At 43.0% G+C, this 19,062-nt stretch overlaps 1 protein-coding gene across 1 annotated transcript in view; it reads left to right on the top strand.

Annotated features, from left to right (window-relative positions):
• ARHGAP5 (Rho GTPase activating protein 5) overlaps nt 1–17,438 on the top strand; it is a 123,154-nt gene extending 105,716 nt beyond the window's left edge. The window contains exon 8 of the mRNA XM_090033577.1: nt 16,615–17,438. Coding sequence (XP_089889703.1) covers nt 16,615–16,645 — 31 coding nt within the window. The 3' untranslated portion in view covers nt 16,646–17,438. The remainder of the gene's footprint in view (nt 1–16,614) is intronic.
• Nucleotides 17,439–19,062: the final 1,624 nt, after the last annotated feature.

Consider the following 19,062-nt stretch of genomic DNA (forward strand, 5'->3'; position numbering starts at 1 on the left):
CTAAGAGGAAGAGGCCCCTAGATTATTTTTAGCTCCCTCCATGTCCCTATTTATGTCACACTTTTTGCTGAGGGATATTGCTTACCTTACCTCACTGTTGTGTAAGGATTTTGCTGTTTATAAATGTTTCCAGGAAACAATAAAAAGCTCCAGTTGCTGCTATCAGTGACACATAGGTCTAAATCAAAAAAGGCACCTAAGTATAACTTCTAGATCCTCAAAACTCTTATCCAGCTGCTGTATAACTCTGAATGTATCTAAAACATGAAGGCAATTGAAATTTCTGTCAGTAGAGCTCCCTAAGCACTTAAGGACACAGATGTAACAAATCTGACCACAGAAAGCAGTTTAAAGCTGTGACCAAACACAAGTGCACAGCTGCAGACAGCTTAAAAAATGGCCAATCGGGTGAAAATATGACCCTGTGACAGGTGTACTACTCTCGGAGCCTCTCTGGAAGTGTGGCTCTGCCCTCCTGCAATGGGCCAACCACCTGCTTACTCGCCTACCATGCCTTGATCTTATTTTGATTAACAGATGATTGTAATCAGCGGGAGGCTGCCCATTTCTACGCGCCCCAATGACGGGGGGCGCTATCTGCAGCTCCTTTTCCTCCCCTACACCACAGCCCAAGCCTCTCAGATGGTGCTGGTGTGATCTGACCGGGGCCCTGTTATGTCTCAGCCCTCCTCTCTCTCGGGGCTCCTCGCTGCCCCGCCTGTCTCTCGGGGCTAGTCCAATGCATCCCGCAATATACTGCACCTTCTCCAGCGCCAAGAACCCCCACACTACTGGGGAGTCCCCGTGAGGCCTCCTCCAATCCCTAATAGCCTCACCCGGTCCTCCGGTAAAACAGTGAACATAAAACACAAAGCCCCTGGGCTACAATATAAAAGCTAGACCATCCTGGTCAGAAGAAAACAATAGTACATCCCTACCAGAGACAGCGAGCACACCAATCCCCTCAGCAGGACCTAGGGACCGCTCCTGCCACCCGGGTTCACTTCTTTGTGCTGGCCGAGTTCCTACTCCCCCGGCTGCCGGAGGAAAACTGCCCTCCTGGCCTCCTGCCTGGGCTTAAGAAGGGCTAAGCTCCGCCCCTTCCTGTCTCTATGTTTACCCTGGTTGCCCTAGCAACCGGCACCTGTGCAGTCCTAGTGACTGGCAGCTGAACTTCCCTCTTTCCACCACCAGGGGTCTCCCCTGAGCTGTAGTTGCAGGGCACCTACAAGCTCTGTGACAGACCCCTCTTTGCATGCGGTGTTAGATGCAGATGTTTCAAAATAGATCATCTTCTGTAACTTGTCTGCCTGCCTGCCTGCCAGCCTGTCACTTTTTTCAGAATGGGCAGGGGAGGTTAGAAAGGGAATGGAGGGAGTTTGGTCTGGGGGGAGGTGCTGGTGGGCAGGAGTTTTGGAGCCCACCCCATCCTCCAGAGCCATCTGGAGAACCCCTAAAATGAGTTCCTTCTACTCCCTTCCCATTCTGAAACAGGGACAGACTGGGAGAGAGGAGGGACCATTGCTAGGGGAAACTGGCTGCAGGCTCCTAGCCAGCAGCTAGATTCCCCTCTGCCCTGGAACCAACAGTGAACTTTTGTTTGTTCCAGGGGATCGTAGTAACTTGGAACAATTCCTGCAATGTGTTCTCAGTTATAGTGAGGAGCTTCACTGCTGTCTGCACCCTTAATGTCTCTTGCTAAACATGTCCATAGCTACTTCAGACATCTACACTTAGATGATTAGGTTATGATTAGACTCACAAATGAGGGCCACAGGCTAGGCTTTAACCACCACGCTATAGAGTATTTTTGGGTTGGCCTGCCTTAATCTCTCCTATTAGGTTATTCTGCTTAACATTAAAATAGTTGAGTATGTATTGTGCTAGAGTATGCATCTGTGTATATGTGTAGCCTGCTGGTTAGGGTATCTGTTTGGTGACGAGAGACTTGGATCCCAGGCCCTGCCTTAACATGTATTTTTCATAAACTATTAAATAGAGTAAGGAATGAAACCTAGGTATCCTCTCTCAAACCTTGTGTCCTATCCACTATGCTTCAGAGTTCTGCTCAAATACTCTTGCTGGTCCAATGTATCTTTAATTATTCTATGCAAATTAGAACAGGTTCAACTGGGGGATTTAAGAAAATCCAAACAAATACTTTATAGCTTTGTGATTACAAAAGTTACCTAGTAAGTGGGAGAAGGTTTGTATTCCTTCAGGCCAAAGAGGGAATTGAATCCTGGTCTTCCATATCCTGAGTGAGTGCTCTAACACCTCAGTTACTGGAGAAGGGTGGAAAGCTACCTTCTCCAGTTGTGTTTTTTAAGGAAAGTCTGATGTAGGTACCTAACTACAGGAGAAAGTTCTTGGGGATGGAGGTGTCCCTGCTTAGATCTCAGCTATAACAGTTATTAAGACACAACTCTGGACTTAGCATTTCCTGTTGGCTAATTTAGGTGGTTTTCTGCTTAGCGTGCTAGCCACTGGACGTACTTACATGAGATGTTTACTGCAGAGTTAACCAATTAGCTCCACAGTAATACAGAGTATTTGCAAGTCCTATCCTGCTGTGGATTTTTTTCTCTTCATCAGCGCATATGTAGATGTGGCTGGCTAGAGCATGAGGGTGGTTCAGTGCAGAGGCTGCTTGCAGGCTGGTTTCACACTGAAGCACCCTCATGCCCCAGCCAGTCCCTCTGCAGCACGTTGACCTGGTTTGGAGCAGCCCTGTGGTTGCAGACTGATCCCGCAGAATCTCTTAACTCCCCCTCTCACCAACCCAGAACTTTGAAGTGGAGTGAAGAACAAAGATGTACAACATTTTTTCTCTGTTACTCAGTTTCCTAATATTGGGCCAGGGGAATCTGCAAGTTTTTATCTTACCTAAGATAGATCACATATTCAGGCTCATTTTACAGAACAGTCACCTCCGTTTTCTTGTGCAGGGGACTGGGACTTCCGTGCTGTGATGCCAGACGGACTCAAGGGGAATGCCTCCAGACCTCAGGTTGGGGAGGACCGGGTTAGAGAGCTTCTGGAGGGGCTGGATGTGTTCAAGTCAGTGGGTCCAGATGCTCTCCACCCTAGGGTGTTGAGGGAGCTAGCTGGGGTTATTGCAGGGCCCTTGGCATGGCTTTACGAGCACTCGTGGTGCTCGGGCCAGGTGCCAGATGACTGGAAGATAGCTAATGTGGTCCCTATCTTCAAAAAAGGGAAGAGGGAGGACCCAGACAACTATAGGCCAGTTAGTCTTACCTCAATCCTAGGGAAACTCTTTGAGAAGATCCTCAAGGAGCACATCTGTGATGGGCCAGCTTCAGGGATGATGCTCAAGGGCAACCAGCACGGTTTCATTAGGGGCAGGTCATGTCAGACCAACCTGATTGCCTTTTATGATCAGGTCACAAAGGCAATGGATGCAGCTGTCGCCATGGACGTAGTCTTTCTAGACTTCAGCAAGGCCTTTGACACTGTCTCCCACCCCATCCTCATTAAAAAACTAGGCGACTGTGGCATTGATGCCTACACAGTCAGATGGATTGCAGATTGGCTCAAGGGTCGTACTCAGAGAGTGGTGGTGGACAGGTCATATTCAACCTGGGGGGAAGTGGGCAGCAGAGTCCCCCAGGGCTCGGTCCTTGGGCCTGTGCCGTTCAATTTCTTCATCAGTGATTTGGACAATGGGGTGAAATGCAACCTGTTTAAATTCGCTGATGATACCAAAATTTGGGGTGAGGTGAGCACGCTAGTAGGGAGGGAAAGATTGCAGCAAAGTCCGGATAGGTTACAGGAGTGGGCTAACATAGACAGGATGCGTTTCAATACTGACAAGTGCAGGGTGCTGCACTTAGGCAGTAGAAACCAGCAGCACACTTATAGAATGGGAAACTCCCTTCTTGAGAGCACGGAGGCAGAAAGGGATCTTGGAGTCATTATTGACTCCGAGATGAACATGGGCCGACAATGCAAGGTCACGGTTGGCAGGGCTAACTGGACCTTGTCATGCATCCACAGGTGCATCTCGAGTAGAGCCAGGGAGGTGATCCTCCCTCTCTATGCGATGCTGATCAGGCCACAGCTGGAGTACTGCATCTGGTTCTGTGCACCCCATTTCAGGAGGGATGTGGACAGCATTGAAAGGGTCCAGAGGAGGGCCACCTGCGTGATCCGGGGACAACAGGGCAGACCCTACAATGAAAGACTGTGGGACCTAAACCTGTTCAGCCTTCACAAGAGAAGGCTGAGGGGGGACCTGGTGACTGTCTATAAACTCACTAGGGGGGACCAGAAGGGTTTAGGGGAGACACTATTTCCCCTAGGGCCCCCTGGCATGACAAGGAACAATGGACGCAAGTTATTAGAGAGTAGGTTTAGATTAGACATCTGCAAGAACTACTTCACAGTCAGGGCGGCTAGGAGCTGGAACCAACTTCCAAGGGAAGTGGTGCTGGCTGGCTCCTACCCTGGGGGTCTTTAAGAAGAGGCTTGATGCCTACCTGGCTGGACTCATTTGAGTCCAGTCTTTTCTCCCACCCAGGCGGGGGGTCGGACTTGAAGATCTACAAGGTCCTTTCCAACCCTACTTCTATGATTCTATGATTCTATGAAAAAAATCCTAAAACAATACATAACTTGGTCATTGGCTTGATTGATTTTAGTGGAAAATTTCAAAATAGGTGTAGCGAAATAAAAGCTGTCAAACAAAAGGTAACTTAATGCCTAGTTTGATTCCACAGACTGATTAAAACTAGGGAAGAAATGGCAGTAACATCACTCGACAAAACTCCCTTACAGTTAATCATCTCTTACTACTCAAATATAGCATCTAGGATGCATTATAGGATTGGTGGTGGCAGTGGTGAAGGGAGCTCATTGAATGCCCAAGAAGGGGGCTGGCAATGAAGGTATGTTGACTAGGGCTTTGCAAAGCTTTGGATGCTGATTTGATTTGGAGGAGATTCGGCCCAATTCGATCGCCGAATCTCCCAATCTGAATTGAATGGAGACCAATTAAAAGGTCTGAATTGATCTGAAGCTCTCCAAATCAGTTAGGAAAAGATTTGGAGAGCTTTGGCAATTCAAGTTGTCCCTGTTGGCTGCAGCAGAGAGTTGGATCCAGAATCCATGCTGGTAAGTAGGGGGCAGAGAGGAGGCTGGAGGAGGTGGGAAGACACCAATGGGGGGACCCCTGCTAGGCCCCATCCCCTGCCTGCTTCCTCAGAACCCCAAGTGCCCCCAAACCTCCGCCTATTTTCCCAACCCCTCCCATGGCTGCCCTGCCCACCCCAGCTCCCGGTTGTTCAAAAAAAAGCCCCTACTCACCAGGTGCTGCCAGGCAGGGGGGTGATCGCCCCTGCCCTCCATTGCCCCAAGCTGCATGGGGAGCTCTGCAATGATCCCCCGACCCCCACCTGCTCTCTCAGCCCTCCCATGGCTTCCCTGCCCACCACCACTCCAGCCCTTTAAAAAAACAAACAACTCCCTGCCAGACCAACCAACTGCTGCAGTGGCCTTGGGGTTTCTGGAGGCTCGTGGAAGAGCATCCCATGCAGTGTGGGGAAGTGGGAAGCAGTGGGAATCGCTCCCCCCTCAAGGCAGGAGCCAGTGAGTCAGGGTTTATTGTTGTTGTTTTTTTTAAAGGGCCAGGAGCCAGGTTGGGTGGGGCAGCCATGGGAGGGGCTGGGAGATCAGGCCAGGGTTGGGGGGCTCATAGAAGCACCCCAACATGTGGCATGGGGTAGTGGGAGACAGTGGGGATTGACCCCACTGTGTAGCAGCCAGTGAGTGTTTTTTTCTTTTTTTCGAAGAGCCAGGAGCTGGGGCAGGCAGGGCAGCCATTGAGAGTGGACAGGGGAGGGGGCCTGTGTGATTGGGAGAGTCAGCTGATTCAGCAGCAGCCAAATCTCCTCATTGGATTTGGCCGAATTGATTTGGGACAGTGTTTTGAATCACTGAATCAAATTACTGTCCCCTGAATTAGCAAAATCTGAATCAAAAGCGAATACTAGCCTCCTTGCACAGGCCTAATGCTGACTGCAGTAGACTGGAGGGAGGGGAGCAGCATTTAGCTTCACTCACCCCCTGCCTTTCCTGCCCTCAATGTACTGTTTGGAGTGGTGATGTGCTGCCTGGCTCTTGGGGCTGGACAGAATCAGCACAGAGTTTCCCCTGTCACTTCAAAGGTTTGGGGTGGTGAAGGAGGCCTTAGGGATATGCCATTCCTCTTGCAGAACTTAGCTTGGTACAGCACCGCACTACTTGACTCTTATGGTGGTCATGGGCAGCACAGGACTATCCTGCCATGGCAAAGACTCCCAGCTGGGGGAGGATCCTCGTGCCCACTTGTAGTATATGTTTAGGGCAGGCTCCTCTCACCCCATCCTAGTTGCGTGTCCAATAATTTTCCAACTAAGACAGAGGTATGACACAGATGTCTGCTTGCTCTACTACTTTTTAATCTATTCCTGAATGATCTAAAACATGTTAACAGGGAATCAATTCTATGCAACCATAATATTGAACGATTCTATCTCTCTCTTGCTTTTTGCAGGTGATGTGCTATTATTGTCACAATCCCAGATAGACCTCAGAAGGTTATTAGATGCTTTTCAACAATATTGTGTCTCATCTTAGAAAAAAATTAATTGCTAAATCAAAGCCACTGGGTTTTGGGAACAAAAGGAAGTAACAGGTATGGTTTTAACAGGCAAAAAAAAAAAATTAGATGTGGTGTCCTTATTTAAATACCTTGAAATTGATTTTAATAAAAAAAATCTGAGCTGGAATAAATGCATTGAAAATGTGAGCATTAAAGCAAAACAAGCCTTGGGTGCAGTTTTTTCCTTTTACAATAAGGCCAGTTAAAGGGCAGTACTGGCAGCACTAACAGTTTATAGATCTAAGAGAATCCATCTTGTTGTATGGAATGAAACTAGGGGGTGCTAACTCTCTGGTTATTTTCAAAACAGAAAAAAAGTTCTAATGACTTTTTAAGGTGGTGTTTCTTTCTACCAAACTCTATGATGAAAGGGCTTATGCAGTCTGAAATGGGCTGCTTAATGTGAGCAATTTAGCTGAATTTAGAACTCTAAGTTACTGGATAAAAATCAGAACTTGTACCCCTATCAGATACTTTAAATAGTGCATTTTAAATAGGGTTACCATACATCCCAGTCTGGCCAGGCAGTCCCAGATTTTGGAGGCTGGTCCTGGCTGGCTGGTGAAAATTAAAATGAGCATCCCTGGCATGGGGTGTGAAGATATTTCAGCAGGAGCTGTGAAATAGGAAGCCCTAGCAGACAGCAAAACTGCCCTAAAATAGGTTCGCTTGATTAGTGGAATGCCCATTAACACTAATTGTTGCTTCACAGGTGATTGTTAACATCTGTGAAGTAAAGAACAATGGATCATTAATGGGCCATTGACTCCCTACAGGAAGGAGGGGACAGTGTCCCAGATTTCATATTGTCCCCGATTTCCCATTGTCCCTGTGGCAGAAGACCACCTCTGTTTCTCCCCATAAACTCTGCTCTGTGACAGTTTGGTTAGGATGGGCCCAGCAGAGGATACACACCTTACACTATCTCTTTAGGTAACCTAACCACAAATGAGGCCCTGGATAGGCCGGGTCATGGAACAGTCAGAGTCCAGTGGCTCTTGCTTCCCCACAGTGGGCACAGCAGTGGGAGCCACCCACCCATGCCCTTGGATGAGCTGCTGGGCTCCAATTGTCCCACAACTTGGCTCAGATGGGGCCCCATTCATGGTGAATCAAGGCCCCAGCTGGGCAAGGTCATGGGTAATCGGAACCCACAGGCTCATCCAGGGGTGGTGCACTGGGGATCCAAGCAGTGGCAGCAAGAAGCAGAGGCAGCAAGCAGAGGCAGCCCCATACAAAAATCAGAGGGGCACATGTTCCCCCCTTGGCTCCCCCATGCCGTGCTGTGCCACGCCTCTGGAGGAGCCATCAGGCTGTGCCGGGCTCTTCCCAGGGGTGACTTGGGGCAGGCGTGGGGATCCTGGGGGCCCTGGCATGGCGGTGCAGCCGAGGCAGGCCCCACTCCAGCCCCTGGCTCTGGGCCCCCCAGATGGTAAGGAGTCAGGGCCTGTGAAGGGCTGGGAGATGGCAGTTTGCAGGGCCCACTGATGCCAGGCAATGACCTCGGGCATGGGGTAAAGCGTGGCTGCATAGGCACAGCAGGCTTCAGCCCTGATCCTGGCTCTGCTCCACTCTCCCAATCCCTGCCTGGTCCCAGCCATGGCCCTTTCTCTCTAGACTTTCTCACGGGGGGGGGCAGGGTGCATGCGCTCAGCCCCCCCTCAAACTTTTTTTTCTCCCTCCGCCTATGCTTAGGGGGCTTCCAAACCCCAGGGTCTCTGGGCCCTGGGCTTGCACGTAGGATGTTGGCCATAGATTTGGGGAGTATCTGAAGCCCCAGACTGATGGGTCTGTGAAAGAGGATACTTGCTCTGTGGTAGAGCCACACAGACTTGAACAATTGAGCTCTGTTCAGTCAAAACTTGGAACTTGACTGTTGGGTTTTGCCCTTTAGAATTTAGAATGATTTGGCCCTTGAAATGGAATAAATAAATAAATAAATCACTGTTTGTTCACCTTTTGAAGAAATAAGAAGGAAATGGATGTCTCCATTAGTAGAAAATTTTAAGTACTGGGCCAATGACAAATAAACAATTTTGCTTCTCTCTGACAACTTAAAGTCCATTCTGTGTAGTCCATAGGTGTATTTGCACTAGTTGCAGAAAGAATAGGAGCCAAATTCGATTAAAATTCCCTGTTTTAAATTTTTTACATTCTACAGCTGTACATTGTTTCATTTAATTTATTTTTATGTGTCATCATATATAATGTTGGATTTGACTTTTGTTTAAATTAGAATGTGTAATTTAATTGCATGCTTTAGCAATAACCACAATCATGTCATTTTATTATTATATAACATACAATTTTATTGTTAATTCTACTGTATCATTTTAGTGAAAGCTGTAAATAAACTGCTATTTACTATTACTACTAAAACCTAGAAATCATCTGAGAAATTCTGTTTCATCTTAGCATGTGTGGGAATTAATATTTTAAACAAAATGAAATCTGATGTAGGTTACACATGGACATAACTGAACCAGGAATGATATTTTAGGGAAAACATATTCATATCAAAGACAGGTTCTAAAGCCTGCCACTTAAAGGCTGAAAGTTAAAATAAATAAATAAATGAATAAAACAAAAACCCAGAAAACAGTCCATCTAATACAAAGAAACAAAACTCTTTGAAAATGTTCTGGAATTTTGTCTAGCTAAGTTCACATCTTCAGCTCATTTTTGAGTTGGGTGTGTATTTAAGAATTCATACAAGTTGAATTTAGAGAACTTTTATGGATAGTGTCTTTGGTAAGAGCTTTCTCAAAAGAATCACTGCCACGTTCTGTGTTGTTATTATTAGGAGAGAAGGACTTCAGAGAAAATTCCTTTTAATGTGTACTGAATTATAACCTGGTAAAAAGTAGTGTATCATTGCCCTGCATAGTATTTACCTTGTATTTTATCAAAAGTTAATTTAAAGTTATTGCCTTGGTCTTGATTTTGTAACATGAAGCTATCAGTAGAAGATCAAATCCTGTAGCTAAGATATGACAGACTTCCTCCACTTGGTCTCTGCATAGAGAGCCAGTTCTTATTTGTATTAGCTTACTGTAGTGCATTAATCTTTATTTATATTTTTCTTTACTATTTTCACTTCTACTTGCCTTCCCTTTTTAAGGCAGTTACTCTTGTTTATACTTCTTGTGTGCATGATTTCATTGCAGTTATATTTATGAAATAATTTAGGCAAACAAACCAGCTTAGTCTCTATTCCATAGGGACCCATTAAAGTTCTTATTATTCTTACTGATTATGTTAATTCATTGGCTTTTAATTACTTTTACATGCAGATGAATATGCAGTTTCTGGACGTCAGCAGATTTCCAATCTTTTCAACTATAAAAATAAATTTGCTTTTATTTGTTTTTGTATATAATTCTATTCTGTCAGATTTTGAATATCATCAAGTCTTATAGCCTTTTTTGGTCGAACTTCCCACTAATGCCTGTTAATTTTGTCCATGTAAAATTTAAACACTGCAGCATTTGGCTCATAATTGTCAGTTATTAGTAGAAACATGTACTAGCTCCATGAACAGTCATGCCACTGCCCTTACAGAAGATGAATGTTATTTCTCAGCTGAGTCATCCAGTCTTTTATCATCTGTATGAAAAGCTGGAGCATTTGATAGACCAGAATGAACAAAATTGGATAGACATACATTCATGCAGTACACATGGCACAAAAGATTATTCAACAATCAAGACCCAGACAAGATCTCATTCAACCGCAGAAACTGCAAGTGTGATTTCTTATTGTGTAGAGATAATTGTATAGAGATATCTGTATGGGAGATACAGTTTGTACCCAGATAACCTTAAGGAATTAAATCACATGCGGTGCTTGATTCAGAGCCAGCTGCATTAATTTGAACTTTATGAATCCCAGTTTTCTGTTCTACAGGTAGTGACACTAAGGATCAGGCACAGATTCATAAACATAAAGCTTAATGACATTTAAATCTGGGAGCCCCCATAAGGTCCCCATATAACTGCTGGTTTCTACTATTTATAGTAACTAGTTCAAAATCACCAAAAGATCTATTCCCTGGGTTTCAGTACTATTCCACATAGAAAGGATAAATTGCTTGGCATTTAAGGTGGTGCTTAGAGCCCATGTAAAAATTTCTTACTAGCAAAAGCAAAATGGGTGAGCAAATAATTGATTATGTGTGTAACATAAATGAGAAAAGCCTTTAGTCCTTCCTTTCAGCTGCTTAAAATGCTTCTATGAGCATGCTTTAGGAAGATGCGTTAGAAGGCTCAGAAGGCAAAATCCCACAGAAAATATGTACTAAGGAATAGCTCTTCATTTTCTGTCTTAAGCAGGAAGGTAGTTTAGAAGTAGCTCCAATGATATGTACTGCTGTAAAGAGGTTTGAAAAGTTAAGCACAAAGGAGTTGTGCTTTGCAGTTGGTGGGGAAAATTACGCTGAATATATAGCTGCTTTTTTCCAACACAAGCTGATTTCAAGCAGTAACTGGTTTTAAGCTGAAAGGAAAAACAAAAATCAATGGACAATAGTTTTCTTTGGTTTTATAGCTAGAGTAGCAAAGAATGTATTTTCTTAAGCTTTAAGAATCTTTTTTCAGTTGCTGATGTTACTTCCACTGATGTTTAGCACTATAATAAAATTAAAAATTACTGAAACTTTTAACTCCCTAAATATAGACCCATTATCACCCAAAATGGTCTGTTATAAATAAATGAAAATTAATTGCTAGATGTAATTGGTTATCTCAGATCTTATAAGCATTGGCCATATTAAACTACAGCCTTTCATGTAGAAGTTTTTTCTAAGGGAAAAGGCATAAACTAGGCTTATACCTCGGTTTAGTTAAGCACTATTTTACTGTTGTGCTTGCTTTTATGTGTATGCAGTGTTTCATTTAAATCAGTGGAATGACTCGTATGCTTTATATTGAACTTGTAAATATTTGCCAAATTAGCGCCCTGTGTGTAAAAATAAAATAATTAAAAAAAAATCTGTCATAATATCCCATTTGGCTTATCTATAGTCAGAGAAATAAACATTCAGGTTACGTCAACTTAATTTCTAATAATAATTCATAATAACTTGGAATGTATGTCACCCCTTGCATCCAGATATCTCAGATGGCTTCTGTACATACGTTTTCTGGTAAACTTTTTGAAAATAGAACAAGATCTTGATTTAGAATTTCATTCTGTATCAAGTTGTGTTACTACTCCATGCTGCTAGCCAGGGCTGTTAGTACCTCTTCTTCTGGAATAAGGCTGCTTTTTTTTAAATCTTACTTGTAACGCCATAGCTTCTGTGGAGTTACACCAGGGATTAATTTAGCCTAGTACCTGCAAACACTGTGTTGGCTTAATTATTTATATGCTGCTATGGGAGACTTCCCCAATCCTGTCAGTCAAATGAAAGAGTTAGTTGGCACCCTGTGGCTATTTCCTCAGCAAGAGGGAAAACATATAAAGGATTAAAAAGAGACCCTTGCATCATTGCCCTTTTTCATTGTTTCTCCTTTACTATGAATATTAGATACCAGCAGTTAAACAATACTGTTTTTATCAGTTCACTGGTAGTGAGATTTTTTTTTTTTTTATCCTACCAGGTTCACTCATGGGGTGCTTTGCCTTAATTATTGAGTGGAAAAAGCACAAGATTGCCAGTTAAAATTTGCAATGAGTATCAGGAGGGAAGGGTAAAACCAGAGCTGACTGCAAAATTTTTGAAAATGTTGGCAGTTGTGCTAGTTTTATACACTTAAGAAATCAAAACTATGGACCGTTTGGATCAGAAACCCTTCAAGTTTCTTAGGGGCATGAAAATTCATTTACATGGTTCCATCCGAAAGTCTTGGGTTAAGTTAATTAAAGGAAAAGGAAAAGTGAGGGAAGGAGGGAAAATATAGAACATTAGGATACCCTTGAATCCTCCAGCTCTTGGGTTGTTCTGGCCTAAGTTACAGGAGCCTCCCCAGCTGGTCCTTGGAGACTTGCCAGTGTTTGGATTTGTCCAGCCATTCCCCTGACACACCACAGTTGCCTGCTTCTTTTCTACCCTACACTATACTGTTGCTTGAAAGGTGGTTTCAGATGGTAGTTTTAGTGTGTACTCCCTGCCTGGCACAACCAGGTTTCCCATGGGTCCTTTGCAGCCTTTTAACAGTGCAAAAGGGAACAAGTGCCACTGGGATAGCTGGATGTCCTAACATTCTTTGAATGTCTTTTAGCTGCCTTCTAATGAGTTGGGGTGTGTGTGTGTGTGTGTGTGTGTGTGTGTGTGTGTGTGTGTGTGTGTGTAGGATACTTTGCAAGCACTGTACAATAAGTATATGAGATGTAGCCTATACTAAGATGGATTGTTGGTTTGACATCTTACATTAGCTAGGTTTGAGGTGCTAGAAAACGTGGGCATTACTCATAACTAAAACTTTCTTCCTTATGGGAACCTCAATCTAGTCAGTACAGGCCAAATTAAAAACCTTTCTCTTTTGCTATTATTCTCCTGTATTGGCCCTATAAACAAGGAAGAGCAAGCACCCTGTTCATAACATTTTAGAATCATTGTAAAAAGGGCTGGGACCATGTGACTCGGTCTGAGAACTTATGTGCTTGTTCTAGCCAGCTTCACATTTAATGTGTACTGTCACTGAAGCCACATTTTTCTAACACATTAGGCTGAGCATTAGTTTTTCATCGTGGCTTTCTAGCACAGACAGATGGTGAGTAACTGAGCCTAATGAAGGGAATAAGTTGGATCATGGTGGCAGCGTCAAAGAGGGGATTTACAGGATGTCTGTCTCATACAGGCAGAGAATGAAACAAACACAAATTATAGCTGAAACATTGTGCCATTTTTGTTTGTTTCACATTGCGTCCTCACTCACACTTTTGTATCTGTCCTTGGTATTTAAAGGTAAATCAGCGTCTTGCATTATTTATATTGAGTTATGTGTGTCCAATAATGAATGACTGCTAAATCTTGCATTTGGTGTTGCATACTTTTCCTTAGCCCTATTCAAACATAGGTATTAATCTCTCAAACCTTCCCTGGATCTCAAACTTTCATTTCCTCCTAGGCAATAGGAAGTGAGTCAAATACTTTATTCAGATATCCCTGCTAGGCCTGGGTTAGGGGGGAAATGTTTGATTACCATTGCTATGCCTGGAAATTGTTCTTACAATATGACCCGTGAGCTGAGAACACTTAATTATCCTCTACTGTCTATGCCTGGTCTCGGGGGGGGGGGGGGGGTTTACGATTTGGGGGGTCCCCACATTTGGCATTTGGCCTAATTTGGGGTTAGAAATGATTGTGTTTGAAGGTATTTGGGTTTGGTATGTGGCCAAGATCATTTTAATTGCAGCTTGTCTCAGGCCTCTTGCTGGGGCTTTGATTACCCCAGCTCCTGTACTTCCCAGTTGTGTGGGTGGAGGGACATAGAATAGTAGTCCCTTCTCAAATGACTGAATCTTGAAACATGCACAGAAGAATCTCCATTACTTCTGCCTATCCACTAAGGATAATCTATAGAAGGCAGAGTAGATTTGTACCTTATAGGCTAACTTTTGTGAGCTAGAGCTCACTTCATCAGATGCTGTGAATGGAAATTCAAGGAGCAGTGTATGAGGAGAGAGAGATTTGAATACAAAGACAGAAGAAAGGAAGGGGTGGGGGAGGGGAGAAGGCAGCGCTGGGAGATGCAAACAAGCAAAAAACCCAAAGGCACAAAGGAATCATAAAAACTAATCCTGGTAATAGGATAAGAATCCATAGTCCCTGTTTAAACCACAGTTAATACAATCCAGTCTGTGGGTGACTTCCTGTTTGGTAAATTCCCATTCAAATCAGCTTTTAAAGGCTTGCTGTTTAAGAATAGCAACCCTGAGGTTTGCAATAGTGTGTCCAGGCAGATTAAGTGTCCCACCACAGGACTGCAGATGCTCTCTTGTGAACCGCTCATGCCAGTGCTACTCTGTAGATCAAACTGTCAGGGGGGAATAGTGGTCAAGGAAAATCCAAGTCAGGTACAGTTGTCCCTTCATCAGTCTTATGAGGATCTGAATGCAGAATATGAATGTGTGACAACGCTGTTTTGTATTCTGAGTTTGGGACAGCAAGTTCCTAGCTGGATATCAGGCTTATAGAAGTGAAGTGTGTGAGTCTGTGGTTTTCACTCGTGCTGCTTCTCTTAATTAAACCACATTCTTTATGACAGGTGATACTGGAAGCTGAGAACTTATTACCATATTTAATTTAGTCAAGGTAAAAGCTGCAGCAAACAATTAAAAAACAGCAAGCAGTGCCTGAGTGTTTGTGTCAGGAGATGGATGCCTGGAAGACAAACAAATACCTTTTGTCATCGTTCATATTTTCACTTTCATGTTATTCTTTTGAACTTGCTTTCCCATTTAGTGAACATTTTATTCTCTTTTGTCCCTTGGGCTAGGGACAGACATTACATATAAATTGATTTAGGCGATCAGAAACTGGTTTAAACCTGCAACAGAACAGATGTTCAGTGCACATAAACCAGTTTGAAAATGGCTGAAATCGGTTTGAGATAAACCTGGTTGAATGTAGTATCAGACATAACGATTTGGGTCAAACCAGTTTATGGAATGTCTGTCCCAGATGCCTTGCTGGTTTAAGTTGAATCAGACACCCCCAGCATCCCATTATGCTCTCTGGGCTGGGCAGGATGCTCTGCTCCACAGCAGGGCTGGCCCCTCACCTCTGCTCCCTGGCTGCAGCTGCGGCAGAGACTTAAAGGCACAACAACATCTGTCTGGTTTCCTCCTGCTTTTCCCCCTCCTCTCCCCACTCCCTGCTAAGTAGGGATCCCCTGTCCCCTCTGCCTTACACAGATACCTCAGCATTAGCTAGCAGACCACATGCTGGCTATGGTTAATGCTGTGGCAGACAGCAATGTCAGCTTAGGACTTTTTGGAGCTAATCAAAGCTCAGCTGGTAATGTCCCTCCATTCCTTCTTTGTTTAAGAAGAATTTGAACTAATGAGAGTTTGTTGTCTGATGGGGTGATAAATGTGGATAATCAAGTATTTATTAGCCCTGTTATCGAGGAAGGGTGAGGGGGAGCCACTCCCTAATCCTGCTGGAGCCCGGCCATGTCCCCCTCAGTTTAGCCCTCTGGAAGGGAAGGGAGGGCTGCTCTAGTGTCCCCCTGGCTTTTAGCTTGAGCCTCTGCAGGCATGTGCCTGCATTTCTGGGATGTCTATACAGTTACAAAGTGATTCAGCCTAGCCAGGTTAGATTAACCTGCAAAGATTGAATCAATTCAGACTCAGGCTTTTTGAATGTTTGTCCCTAGCCTGGGAGACCATGTTGCAAAATGACAGCTCTATGCAGGCTTCAACATACTCTTTCTGTGGCACCTTTATTTTTCCTGTTGTTTATATTTTGATTGGCATTTGTCTCACTTGACCATACTCCTCACCGCCCTTCAAATTTATCCTCATTCCACACAAAAGTCTCTTCCAACCTGTCCACCTTGTAGACGCAGAGAAATGAGTTTTCTTTACTAACATCTTGTATTGGACCAATTGTAAAGTTGGGAGAGTTATTAGACAAGCTTTTGGGCACAAAATCCCTTTCCTCAGATCTGGGAAAGAATCAGGAACAGCTTAAGCTAAATACAAGCTAAAACAATGGCTTCTGTTTAAATCCTTGTAACTGTGAAAACTGTCATTTAAAGAGCTTGAAAATAGTAGAAAGGGAAAACTACAAATACCTTCACAACTTTACTGGACACTAAAAGTCATAGACAATGGTTTCACACCTTATGATTTAACTGGTGTCTGCTAACCTCTCTGTACCTCACAGGTAATAACAGCCCATTTCCCTTTTGGATGGTCTTATTCTTTTATATAACTAAATTATCTATTCAGCTGAACTTCTCTTGTTCTAAAACTACTTCTGATATCTTCTCTTTACTCCACAGATATGAAACTACAGAGGAAATTATTGGATAAATGGAGAGTCTAAGTGAAATCCAGAAGAGTCGTGCAGCATCACTCATTTGTAGAATTTGAAACAATACTGGACATACGGCTAGTAAACTTACTGCAGGGATAGCTGGCGAGCTAGACCAACTGCATATGCCTTCTCTATTTAGAAATGTATAATCTGAAAGCAATTAATCCTGCATCCTTCTGCTGTTTATTTGCATGCATTGGCCCTATTCTTGGATCATGGACACAGGATATATTTTGAAAAGGGCAGGAATTACAGACACTAGCTATCTTTTACTCTTTTTGGTTTTCCAGATCAGACTTATTCTGTAGCATATCCAAGCATTCTTTTCAATTTAAGCCCTGCATATGGTATTTCTAACATTTGGAAAGGATCCTTTAAAAATATGTTTGATTGATGGATAGTGATAGTATATAGAGGTGGTAAAATTGTCTGCCTATACAAGTTAATAACAGACCTGCTGTCAGAGGACCATACTGAATTCAGTGGAAAACTGTATAGAAAAAGGTGTTACTGAATCTGGAAAATGTGGCAGAGTCTGATCGTATATCTAATGCAAATGTAGGTCAACTATGTAGAATAGTTGGTTAATTTTTCATGATATGATGAGCTGAACAATTGATTTCCACGTGGTAAATCTAATGAAGCAGATTGTTGGAAATTCTGTTTTTCAAATTGTATTTAACAACCCAAGACAGATGGGTCTTTAATTTCGGTTTTGTGTGCAGTAGATTCATGATGGTCATGGCCATGGACAGATCTAAGATCTTGAAAAGCGGGGTTGCAGGTGGTGTGCTGCATCATCACATAAAACATAATATATTTTCATCCAGGTAAAGATGAACTGGAAGTTTTACTAATATGCTAGGGGCCTAGCACTATATTATTTAGTTTAAAATCAAAGAAAAAACAAGTATAACTTTATGGGAATGTATACTAATTTCCTAGATTTTATATTAAGTTTAAAAAACACAACAAACTAGGTAAAGATAGTCCAAAGAGATTGCTTTGTTAGTTCTGTAGGCATTATAGTTAAATGTACATCTTTTATTCAGATTCATGAAACAATATCTAGCTTTCTTGAGCATCTTAACAGTGCATACAACACGTCGCTATCAGTCATTCCCACACTTGAGTTAATGTTCATCTGAGTTAATATTACCACACTTGAGTTTTTGTGAGTTGGTTTTTTTAAAGCTAAAACTAGGGTTTTTAGAAGGGCTATGAAATAGAGAGGAGAGATTACCAGGAATAGTTAACAGACAGCAGATTTCAGAATGGAACATCAAGATCAGTAAAAAAAGGAGAGATGGTTGTTGACACCTGTGGAATGAAGAGAAATTAGCAGGAGTCAGGTAGATTATGATAAGGTAGACTATGACATCACTGACCCTCTCTGGACTGCCTGAACAGAAATGTTGCTGCATTTCCCATGTAGTTGTTTTTTAAAGTTTGGTGGTACAGGAATCAAAGTGGGAGGATGCAACTACAAAACTACCCCCCCACCCCACCCTTGGGTCTGCCCGGGGTTATAGCAGAAATTGAACAGGACATTCCATTGCTACCTTAAATTCATTTAAAAAAAGATTACTGGTAAAAAAAAACCCCAAACAAACCAAAAACCCAAAACAAGTTTAAATGATACATATACTGTTACACTTGTGGTCAGTAGAAACCAGCTTCAGTTGTGTCGTGAAGAAAAGTCTCTCTGCTTCAAGGATTCAGACATGGACATGTCAGATTTTTTCCAGCCAATTCTTTTCCAGAAAGTAATGACTTCAGAGTAATATCCCACTTATCTATATTTTCATCACAAGCACTGTAGTGTCTGTCTGTTTATTAAACTGGAACACAGATAATGTATCTACATTGCTGTATAGAATGTTCCACCCGAGCATTTCAAGCCACTTAAAAATACTAACAGATTACATCTTCAGGATCATTGATAAATTATTCCCATTTTACTGATGAGACAGTGTGACTTACCAAAGGCCATAAAAGGAATGTAAAATAGAACTAAAAAATTGACCCCAGGGTCTCCTACCCCCGATGCTTTATTTTAACCTTGGCACATGTTCATTCTTTTCCATTGACATGGCATATTAAGGTGGCTTGTATAACCTTTGGACTTTACACTCTACTTGTCTGAGCATATGTGTTTAATTTCACTCTTCACTTTCCTGCTACACTACTGAGCATGTGCCAATCATTTTCTATAACTGTTGCTGGAGCAGAACTGTCTTAGCCCTATCCTCCCAGCTCTTCTGAGATAGTTGTGTTTTACACACAGGATTTCTGTCAGCTTAATCCCACCTCAACTAAGACATTTCCCCTCTCTCAACTTTTATTCTTAAAGAGCTTTACAGCTCCTTTGGGCTTAATTTGTTTTGAACAAGACAGGACAATTTCAGAGTCT

Source organism: Crocodylus siamensis, chromosome 2 (assembly GCF_052110815.1).
Source record: "Crocodylus siamensis isolate JL-2025a chromosome 2, ASM5211081v1, whole genome shotgun sequence".
In the NCBI taxonomy this organism is placed as follows: domain Eukaryota; kingdom Metazoa; phylum Chordata; order Crocodylia; family Crocodylidae; genus Crocodylus; species Crocodylus siamensis.